At 39.5% G+C, this 11,916-nt stretch overlaps 1 protein-coding gene across 2 annotated transcripts in view; it reads left to right on the top strand.

The window, feature by feature from the left end:
• The first annotated feature begins 5,604 nt into the window (after window positions 1-5,604).
• Window positions 5,605-11,916, top strand: part of RUNDC3B (RUN domain containing 3B) — a 132,949-nt gene continuing 126,637 nt past the window's right edge. For both annotated transcript variants that reach the window (XM_090286713.1, XM_090286711.1), the window contains exon 1: window positions 5,605-6,019. In XM_090286713.1, coding sequence (XP_090142839.1) covers window positions 5,886-6,019 — 134 coding nt within the window. In that variant the 5' untranslated portion in view covers window positions 5,605-5,885. The remainder of the gene's footprint in view (window positions 6,020-11,916) is intronic.

Raw genomic sequence — 11,916 nt, 5'->3', positions numbered from 1 at the left:
CTGTTAGAGACTCTACATTCTACAAATGATATAATTGGTCATTGCATGCAACAGCTCTTGATTAGTATGCAAAGCAGAGGAATTGTGTTTAAGACTCACTGAGGGTTACTCTCTCAAAAAAGAGTAAAACATGTTAGGAAAAAGAATGGATCTAATAGATCCATGTTGCATCTAATATACCAAGATTTTAATCTTGGCTCTGCCACTTACTGTGTGACCTTCTGCAACTTACTTAACTTCTCTATTTCCTTGTTTGTAAATGGCAGACTATAACAGTTACTACTTCAGAGAATGGTTCTGAAGATTAATTGATGTTATTATTCCATGCAGTGTCTGGAGTCTGTAACTTTTGGTTTGTTAACACTGTCTCCAAGATTAAAAATAGAAAAGAAAAGAACAGAAAAAAAAAAAAAAAAAGGAAATAGCCCTCTAAACTAAGTGCCCATATTGTTCTCCTTAAAGAAACTGTAAGACCAAATCCACCTTGTTTTGGTCAGTTTTTACCCCAAAAGTAAACCTTTTTTTACAAAGAACAATTTGTGAAATCTGTCTCACAAATAGCCTGTAATGCCAGCCTCACCAGTCATACCCTATTGTACCAATACAATTTATACTTTTTGACCTTGACCCTCTCTACCACCCCCTTTGATGATGCCCTCTGGAACTTTTGCTTTGTGACCAATATTACATTATAGTCTCCACTTCTGAGTGGTCCCTCCACCCTCTTTCCTCATTGGAACCTGGATTTTCCCTGATGGCTCTGCTTCCCTTGTACTTTCAAAGGGATATTTTTGTTTTGTTTTTAAATATTTGCATCCCTTTCATACCTCAAGGCCAGAGGAGCAGTGTTCTTCCTGGTTTCTACTGTCACTTCTAGACCATTATTTCTCCACCCTCTTGTAAAAAGCAAGCAAATCAACAAAATTTGCTCTCAGTCCTTGAAGTTTAAATTATTGACTGTATTATAACTAACTAACGTCCCACTTACTCCCCCTAAATTACTGAAGATAACATAGCTGCTGTTCTGTATTACAAGTCCTGCCATAATTCTGGGTGACTTCATAACAACATAAATGTCCATTCAACACTGGTTTCTGCATTTTTTTTAACCTCCATTCATCACCAGACTTACCCCTTCACTGTCATACATTACCATGATTACCAACCCTGGATTTTGTAATCACACATGCTGCTCTCATTCCAAAACTGCTCATTCAAGTATACCACTCCCTGACCACAATTTCTAATGTCATCTGCAGATCACCCAGTCCTTTGACCCTTCTTCTCTATCCCAACCTATCACTTCTTTTTCTCCAACATAAACTGCATTAGAATCGCACTCTTGTTCATACCCCAAACTTCCTTGTACTTACGACTTCTCCTTTGACCTTCTATAACATTTCAATCCTGCATGAAATCAACATCTTCCTTACTACCTACATGCCAGCAGTCTAATTGCTCTGGGTCAAATGCTTGTATTACCCCAAAATTCATACATTGAGGCTTTAACCCCCCCTGTGATGGCATTTCAATATGAAACCTTTGGAAGGTAATTAGGGTTAGATGATGCCATGAAGGTAGTCCCTAATGATGGAGTTAGTGACCTTGTAAGAGATACCAGCAAGCTTGTTCTCTCTCTTCACCTCCTACCTTATTCTCTGCATACAAAGAAGAGGTCGTGCGAGCACATAGGGAGATGGCCACCTAGAAGCCAGAAAGGGAGTCTTCGCCAGGTACCAAATCAGCTGGCACCTTCATCTTGGACTTCACAACCTCTAGAGCTGTGAAAAATAAATAAGTCTCTGTTGTTTAAGCCACCCAGACTATGTTTTGTTTTGTTTTGTTTATGGCAGCCTGAGCTAAGGCACTAACAATGTCAGAGAAAGTCATACGATAGAGTGCATGTGTCTCGTAAATTCATCATTACCAATCTTAAATGGGTTCTCAGACATTGGCCAGGAGTCCTAAATTTTATTAATCAACTTATCCTGTTATTCACTATAAGAAGGGCTATTTAAAACTTTCAGCCAGTGACATTGTCTTTTATTTTCTATATAAAGAAGAAGCTAGCAGATGGGAACCTCCCATCTTTCTAATAATAAAAAAATCAAAACTATTTACACCTGTACCCACACTCCCACCATTCTCTCTCATTACAATTGAGAATTGGTACCTTTAAGCAAAGCTAAATCCATCCATCTCTGCTGTGAATTCCATTGCTTTTCTAGATTCTCACTTCAGATCATTTTCTCTCTCTCTTGTTTTACTAACCTCCCCCGCCCCCCCCAGTGGATTCATTCCACCAACTTTAAAACATGCTCAAGTCACTTCCGAGAAAACTAACAATGCAATAGGGATAAATTAGTAACATCCCTCTGCTCAATGTTCCCAATGTCACTTCCTTTTTTTCTCCCTAGTTCACAATTTTTTAATAATTATGTGATTCTTACTTCCCACTTACACTTTTACTTGCTCTCATTTGTCTTCCACCTTCATTGTTCTACTGAAACAGTGCTTATCGATCTGTATATATGAAGGAAATTAGCTTTTTGTCCATGATATGAGTTTCAAGTAAGTTTTGTCAGTCCATCATTTTACTCTAGCTTTTTTTTTTTTTTTTAATTTTTTTAATTTTGGTTTTTCAATTACAGTTGTCCCCTTTTCCCCCAATTTCTCTCCCCCACCCAACCCACCCCCTCTCCCACAATCATATCCCTCCCCTTTGTCCATGTCCATGAGTCTTTCATACAGGCTCTTTAATTAAACCCTTCCCTTACTTATCCCCCTTCTCTCCCTACTCTAGCTTTTATTTATGGATAAACTTGCTTTGTGGTTTTAAAAAAAGTTAGTGTCTTCAGTTTTATCAATCTTTTCTGTATGGTTGCTGGGTTTGGATATACTTAGAAAATCCACTTCTTTGAGATTGAAATAAATAATGGGTTGGTAACATCTCTGGTTTATAGCATTTTAGGTTTGGGGACATTTTATGTGTTATAGTTGTAATTTTATCTTTTATGATGAAGAGAAGGAGGAGGTTGGGAAAATGGTGAATCAATGTGGTCCTCCCATTCAGTTCTACAGAACTCTTATAAATTTAGCATCTACAATTTTCATTAATTTTATTGTGAGTCTTTTAACATCTCTGAATAAGTTTTCTGCATATGCTCAGTTAAATAAAATTAAGAATTGCAATAGGTGTGAAAAGAAGTTCAATAAATTGTGTGAAAACTCATGTGGTTCCACAGTAGTATTATGTTTTGTAGTGAATATAACTGATTGATTATCTCCAGAATAGTAATCTAAAGAAAGAATGTGACCCAGGACATATTCCTCAGGAAAATTAAGAAATAAGATTTATCAAATAAGGCCCCCATGTGGTAGTTTAATGACACGCTGTATATATTAAAAAATGGCTCATTTTAAGGTGATACCTTGTTTAGCAAGTACCAATGTCAACTGAATTCCCCTGAAGTAGATTTGAAAAAATAACATTATTACTTTATCATCTAAGATGGAGCTTTATTAAGTCTTCAGTCAAATACATAAATATGTAGTACCAATAGCATGAGTGTGTACTTGAGGCTAGAAAGCTAATTTTGAGAATAATGACACCTCACTTTTCTCTATTTGACATGATCATTCAGTTCTGTCTTCTTGATAAGTGTTTCAGACTTTTGCGTTCTTTCCCTTCCCAGGACAAAGCAGCCTGAGCATATAGGAATTTTCTTGCTAATCAATGGCTTTCTACTCTTCTCCCCATGCAGTTTTAATCTGTATTAAAATAACAGTTTCAATTTAAGTAGTATTTGTCATTAGCAGTGCAAATATTTTGCTCAGACTGCCTGCATAGCTAGTGCATCTGTTTCCTGATTGCTACTTCTGAATTTAAACTTTTGGGGTAGCAAGAAGAGACAAGTTAAGTTGGAGTTTCTAGAAGGGTATTACTTCTTATAAGTCTCTACGTTTGGGAATAAGTGCACTGACCTAGAAAACATTCCTGCTTTTATTGGTGAAAGATAAAATTTAAAGTCTGTCTAAATTATTTTCTTGTAATTTTAATGTGTGAATATTTTTGTAGTAAGTTAGTTAAGACAATTTTTTTTCCTGTGCAAACTTTTATTCTATTGTGATTAGACTTAATAGCTGAAAAGGCTCGGTCTTTGTTCTGATAATTAAAAACAGAGATTTGAAAAAATTTAAACCTCAAAAATTAGTAATCTACAGTATTATTTATTATACAAAATCCTGTATTTTAAAAGCATTCGACATAGAGTCTCTAACTACGTCCTGTAGTACTTCGTATACTATATATGAAGCATGGAGATAGCTACACTAAACTACATTCTTTGACCTGAACTACAAAACCGGAGGTGGAAGCTATATGGATTTTGGAACCACCAAAACCAAAATTTCAGTATAATAATGCCAAAAGTGGCTTCAAGTTCAATTTGATAAACATTCATTGAGAACCTGTTCTATGCGCAGCACCATGTTCCGTAGGCCCTACAGGGAGAATGGTAATAAAGGATTTCACTCTAAAATGTGGGCACACTGATGCAAAGTGAGGTGAACGGACGATCTAGGTGGGTGCCAGAGAAGGCGGGGCCCGAAGGTAGGACCTCCCCACTAGTAAGACTGGGATGGTAGAGAAGGTCTGGAAAAGAGGGCGCTAGGTTTTGAACAGGAATTATGAGGCGACGCTGCCAGTCTCTCTCAGGGAGCAGCCCCGCAGAAGGCCAAACTGCCCTAAGGCTCACCGCCCCCCATCCAATTCCGGGGTCACTGCCCAGGACGGTAGGAGCGCGGAGGGAGAAGACTGTACACTCCACCGCAATTGTTCTTACGTGGGCAGTCAGTCCGAGCTTCAGGCAGTGCTGGGGAATAGGGGAGGAGCGACATGACCTGGAGGGTCAAGAATTCCACCACCAGACGCCCTGAGAGGAATATTCTACGGACAATTTCACTACTTGGGCTATTTGTCGCTGTTTATCCGTCCAGGGGAGAGCATTAAGACAGAAGAACCCCACTCCCTTCCTGGGAGTCAGGCCCTGGGTTCGGGTGCGAGAGCAGGCGCCGCTGCATTCCTGGCGCAGAAGCGAGGGATGGCACAGAATTTGAAAATCGGCTTCCGGGACAATGATCAGCTCTTTAAAGCCAGAGATCTCAGCCGTTAAAAGTAGGTTCCAGGTAAGAGTTAGTAATCAGCGCGGGTCGCTCCGGGGCCCCACACCCTACAATCCCCGCGCAAACAGCGACGCTGTTTCTCAGCGCGCCTGCTGTCAGCACGCAGCTGATGGTAGGCGGGAGCCCGGAGTCTTGACAGCTGCCCACGCGCCGGGGCGGAGCTCGAGCACGTTGTTTTAAAGGTTCAGGCGGCCTGCCCCACCCCCTGATTGCAACTATTGGCTCCAGGTGGGCTGGCGTTGACCCGATAGGTGCAGGAGTGCTGCGCTGTGCGCGCAGGGCCCGCGATCTCATCGAGGAGGCTGGGGTTCGGGAGCTAGTGGCCTCAGAGTGCGGGTGGCTGGGCGTGTGGGGTCGGCGGGCACGTGCGCGCGCCGGCCGCGAGGCCCCGCGGGAGTAGCGGAGCGCCAGACGCTGAGCAGCACGCGCGGCCCTGCGGTCGGCGGCGCGCCCGCGTGCGCGGGCGAGGGGGTGGTGCGTGCGTGTGTGCGCGTGAGTGTGGGTGAGTGTGTGAATGTGTGTGTTGTTTGGGTGCGGAGCGTGAATCGTCAGTCCCCTGTGAGAGTCCCCCGCCGTCTTCCACATCCCCTCTTCTTCCCCGCAACTCCACGGCAGCGTACCGAGCGAGAGCCCGGGAAGCAGGGGTTGGGGGGAGCGGGCAGGGTCGCACGAAACAAAAGGAACGCGGGTGTCAGCCTGCCATGGCCTCCCGGAACCTGGGGGGCAGGAGCGGGAGCCGCGGAGGAGGCGGCGGGGGCGGCAGCGGCGGCTGCAAGAAGAGCCTGAGCGCCCGCAATGCTGCGGTGGAGAGGAGGAACCTAATCACCGTGTGCAGGTACGATGGGGCCCGTCGCTCGGGGTGATGGGAGGGGGCTGCCGGGGCCGCTGGCTGAGGGTTTTGGGGGAGCGTGCGAGCCTCTGAGATTCGCGTGATACCCTCTTGAAGCCCTGCGCCCCAGCCTCTGCCGCGCCGGGCGTGTCCGCGGGCCCAAGCGCCCCCAGAGGGGCCGGGGTCTCGGTACTGCTGAGGCCCCGGACTTTCCAGCAGTTCCAGTGCTGAAAGCAGCCCACGGTACGGCTTGGGGCGGGGCTGGGGAACGATTTGTTTTGAATGTGCGTTCTAGAGACAAGAGTAAAATAGGAGGGCAGGGAGGAAGAGCTCTTTCATTTAGAGCATGATTAGCTGTTAGCCAGCTTTGGTACAGTAGTCGTTACTGTGATTATTTACGGTTGCCTCAAAATCAGTGCATTCTGTTTTTGTTTTGGCTTGTTTATGTATACAATCGTTTCATGCCACAGATTTGAGTGCCTACTACGTGCCAGCTGCGTGTGTTTGTGTGTACGTGCTTCCTCTCCACTTTAAATTGCAGTGCTAGTGCTGTTTCTGCAGTTGTTATTAGAAATGAGGCTGTGAAGGATACCTAGTCTGTGTTTCCATGGCTTATTCCAAGGTCTGCCTTTTCTTAAGTGTTTCCTAGTGATAAATGTAGTATTCTTTTACTCTACAAAATACAGAAACATAAAAGGAATAATTACTATCTATTAAAGGAATTACTATCTATAAAAGGAATAATTACTCTCCATAACTTTTTAAAATATGCTGACGTATTTTCTTTAAGTCTTATTTCTGAGTATTAAAAAAAAATTGAAGTCCTAGGCATCCATTTTTTAGGAACTTCTTTGAACAATTAAGTTGTTCTAAATTTACTGTACTTTGTCCAATCAAACCCCTCATCGTCAGCTATCAGTAATCCTCTTAAGAATCAGAGAATGATGAAACCTTTTCCTCCTTTGCAGTTTATATCTGTATTGTTTTTCTTTGTGTAAAAAATGTGTTTAGCATCTTAAGCAAAATACAGATACTGATATTAGGATATATATTCAATTGCTCTGAGTGGCTTTTTGTTTTGTTTTTTAACTTGGACAATTACAGATGTTTGCCTTTCTAGCGGAAAAACCTGCCTCACTGACTGTTGTGGCACTTGGGTTGTAAATAGTTAAATTATATGAAATCTGTTCAGTTGACCATTTGTACTGTCTAGGATGTAACCTTTTGAGGAAGATAGGCTGTGTTAATTTTTTTAATCTAGGACAATATTTTTTAAGTTAGGTGAATAGAACAATTTTCTTACCTGTATTTTTCAGATATTACAAATAGTTTTTTGGAAGGAAAATAAGATGGTCTCAAGCAGGTTCCAACATATTCAGTGCTTCTTGGCGTAATGTGTTTCATAAAAGCCGCACCAGCGACAAACTTCACAGTACAGCAAACTTGTCTGCTTTTTTGCTGACTCTTTAAAAAAATCTTCGTACTATAGCATCTGACACTCAGTAAATAGTTATTGAATGAATAAATTCAGTAATTGATACTATTCCTTTTGCTTCTCCATTTTTGTCATGACTAGTTTTAGGTCATTTAATGTTCATCTGCTCCCTCTTCAGAGGCAGTTTAGGATAAGAAAGGGACTTGTATATCAACTTTATTTAACTTACATTTTAAGTTATGTTTAAGAAATTGCCATCACTTCACACTGATTTATGTGGACAGATTTCTGGGCTAGCTGTATTATTATTTGCATAATTCTTTTCTACTGTGAAATGAATGTAAGTGCAGACTTCAGTTACACATAATGTTAGTATTGTATCTAAAATAAATTTCAATTTCTGGCTTAGATTTCAACTTGTGTACTTACTTATCTGAATAATATTACTAACGCTGTTCTTTATTGCCAAATACTTGATGGTGCATATAAATATTATCCATGTCTAGTAATGGGATCTATTTGATAGGCTTCGCCTAAAAGCCTTTTACTTTTTTGGAAAAAAGTCATTGTAGGCTCTTTGGCTGTCTTAAGTAGCCCCACCTCAAATTCAGCAAAATGAGCAAATCAATATTTTTCTGTTTCTGTTGCTTTTCTCTTTCAGAGTATCTCATCCATCTCTCTTAATGAGTTCATTTTTTAATTTTTACATATCAAATCAGAAGACTTTCTTAAAAAAAATATTTTATTTATTTTTAGCAAGAGGGGAAGGGAGGGAGAAAAAGAGGGAGAGAAACATCTATGCGTAAGAGAAACATCAATTGGCTGCCTCTCGCAAGCCCCTAATCTGGGACCTGGCTTGCACCCAGGCATGTGCCCTGACTGGGAATCAAATGGGTAACCTTCCCATTTATAGGCTGGTGCTCAATCCACTGAGCCACACTAGCCAGGGTGAGGGATTGATGTTTAAATTGGGACATTGGTTTAGTGGAAATATTATTGAGTTCTAAGTTTACTTTTCTTTAAATAATTGTATGTCCTTCAACAGGCTATGCAACCTTCCAATTTTCCAGTGTTTTCAGCTGTAAAATACCCCGGACTAGATCATTGCTAACCTTCACATCCCTAAAACTGATGATAAATAATCTTCAAGCAAAATGTGTTCATATTTGGTTTTGAATTTGTTTAAATATGAGCAAGGTAATGGTAGACATATGTTTAATGGCAGATAGATGAGGTATGTGCATTTTGTCTGTAAACAAAAATTTAATTTTGTGATTTTCTAATGTTCTGGAAAAATGGAACAGTTTACAAAAACAAAACAACCCCCCATACACTATCAGTGTATCTGTTACTTACACAGTAATGCTTTTCTATACTCCTTAAATAATTTAGGCATACTCTCAATTTAGGTTTAAATTTTTATTATATAACCACACAGTTCTTTAGGTTCAAAAACATTTTATACAAGAACAATGTTGCTAGAACTCACTTTACCTTTCTACCAAGGACTTAAGAATGTATTTCCTGTCTTGAGGCTGGAGCTGAAACTCTGACCCTGTAGCAGACAAGACTAAAGCAGAACTTTCTAGTTGGAAAGAGGCCTCATTCCAGGGCTTTCTTGCCCCAAGGCCTCCTCACAGAGCTGTTCCACAGCTGTGCTGTTCTCACAGCCCTGTTGTATTACAACTGAGCTGTCTGCATTGAATAAAGTTTTCTTCTTCATTCTACACCAAATCAGGGATTCATGTTGGTGTTGAATTGGTTCAAATAAGCATTGGTTGATGGTTCTGATAGTATTTTGGTAGAACATTTAAGGTTCTGTCTATATAGTACCCTGTCATCTGCAAATAATAAGTTTTACTTCTTCATTGGCTATTTGGGTGTCTTTTATTTCTTTTTCTTGTCTGATTGCTGTGGCTAGTGAAGGTCACATTTGTAGAACCACCTGAGGAGTGGCTACAGCTTGGTCCATCTTGGTGCTGCTGAGGATACCATGGGCAGGAGGCCCTCCAAGGCAGGAGCAAGACCTGTGAAGGGGCTGGAGGTAGAGCCACAAAGGGAAGATGGGCCTTGGGATGGGGGACACAGCTGGGGGCTGGCATGAAAGTTCTGTGTCCTGCTCTCCAGAGGCCCAGCCTCTACCATATCCCCATCAAGTGAATTATACCCAGAGTATTTAATTTTGGGAGATGCTAATATAAATAAATAGGATGTGTTTTTTTCATTTCAAATTCCACTTCTTCATTGTTGATATATAGGAAAGTGAAAAAACAAAAAACAATATGGCTATACTTTAAACTTTGGAATTGGGTTGTTTGATTAGGTAGGACAGTCAGGAATTAAATGGAATTGAATTTAGTTGAATTTTGGTTTGTTGTGATTGTGTATGTAATTATATCATGAGTTTTTCTTCAGTGAAAAACTATGTATTGTAGGTGAAAAACATTTGGGTGATACTTATCTCAGCAAGTAAATATAGTTTTATCATTTTTCACAGATTGTGGTGGAGAAGAAAATAGGTCATTTAAGGCCTCTGAATATTCCACACTCAATTCTAAAATATTCATAGACTGACTTTTGTTCTGTACACCAAGTAGTATTTCCCCTGCATAGTCTCTACCATTTACAACTTTGAAAAAAATTAAATTGTTAAGTCCCTTCAGGCATTCTTTTTAAAATCTCCATTCTTCATCCATAGAAAATCAGGTATTATTCATTTTTTTTCTGTCATTTTTAAGCTTCAGAGGTTATTGAAAAGCCTTTGATTTTAGTTGTTTTAACAAAGAGAATTAAAACCCAAATTTTCTTTCTATGACTTAACATTGTTTTATGAAGAAAGTATTAAAATATATATGCCTAAATATGTGTGCATAAACAGATTTAAAAATAAAATTTGTTAAACTCTTAATACTTTAAGAGAGGCTCCTCACACAAAGTCATAGTTTTCCCATCTTTTGGCTGGAGGACTAATAAGCAATTTAAGGAGATAGTGTGATGAGCTAAGCAGAGTGGACACAAATGATGATTTAAAAAATATACTACTTTTAATAACACATACATAGTTGTTCTTAGTTTTCTATTGGTCAGGTTATTATTTCATAATTTGAATGTTATTTTAAATAACAGTGACACCTAATTTTTCCCAGTGTAGCCAGAGGTGCTCATATTTTTCATGTAACTAATGTTTGGGTTAAAGCTTAGAATTCTCCCATCAACTATAGTGCTTTACTCAGCACTTACTGTGGAGCACAGTCTTCTGTATAACTGAAGCTTTCAATTTAAGTGTTCAAGTTTAAACTCCAGTAAACTAATATTTTAAACATTTTGGATGAATTTCTTTGAGAAAGGGATTACATATTTCCTTACCCTCTTTAAAAAGACTCTGTGTAGCATAATACAATCCTTGTCTTGTACCATGGCTGCCCTTGGAGACTCTTGAGGTACATAGAACTTTTTGCTACATGATCCCAAAAGATTGTGTTTGGAATTCATCTGCTTTTGCATTTGAGTTTCTTTTACCAAGTTATTTCTTACAACTCTGCCTATAGCTAACAGCTTTTTATATTATGCTTACCACTTGACTTGCTCATGTTCATTTGGGTCAAGGTATCTTTTGATTTCTTCCTTGACCTCGCTGTTGACCCATTCATTGTTTAATAACATGTTATCTAGATTCCATGTCTTTGAGCATTTTTCAGTGTTCTTCTTGTGATGATTTCTAGTGTCATAGCATTATGGTCAGAGAAGATGCTTGATATAATTTCAGTTTTCTTAAATTTATTGAAAGCTGTTTTGTGTCCTGACATGTGTGTAGGCTATCCTAGAAAATGTTCCATGTGCACCTGAAAAGTATGTATATTCTTCTGCTTTGGTGTGTAATGCTCTGAAGATATCAATTAAATCTTTTTGATCTAGTGTGTCGTGTAAGGCCACTGTCTCCTTGTTGATTTTCTACCTGGAAGATCCATCCATTGAAGTCAAAAGGGTGTTAAAATCCCCAATTATGACTGTATTTCTGTCCATCTTTCCTTTTATGTCCATCAAGATTTGCTTTACATATTTAGGTGCTCCTATGCTGGGTGCATAAAGGTTTACTGGGATTCTATATTCTTTTTGGATTGTCCCATTTATCATTATGTAGTGTCCTTTGTCTCTTACTATAGCCTTGGTTTTAAAGTCTTTTTTTTTGTTGGATATAAGTACTGCTACCCCAGCTTTTTTTTTTTTTTTTTTTTCTATTTGCATGAAATCTTTTTTCAACCCATTACTTTTAGTCTCTGTGCATCTTTTGATCTGAGATTGGTCTCTTGGAGATAGCATATACGGGTCTTGTTTTCTTATCCATTCAGTTACCCAGTAAGCCATTTACAGTTAAGGTGATTATTGTTAGATACGTATGTAGTGACATTTTATTGTCAGATTGTTTTCCTCTTTTTTTTTTTTCTTTCTCTTTTTCTTCTTCTTAAAG

This window comes from Furipterus horrens, unplaced genomic scaffold, assembly GCF_987537825.1.
Source record: "Furipterus horrens unplaced genomic scaffold, mFurHor1.1.pri manual_scaffold_9, whole genome shotgun sequence".
Classification (NCBI taxonomy): Eukaryota; Metazoa; Chordata; class Mammalia; order Chiroptera; family Furipteridae; genus Furipterus; species Furipterus horrens.
Note: the sequence above shows the minus strand (reverse complement) of the source record. Positions and strands in the feature narration are given on the sequence as shown.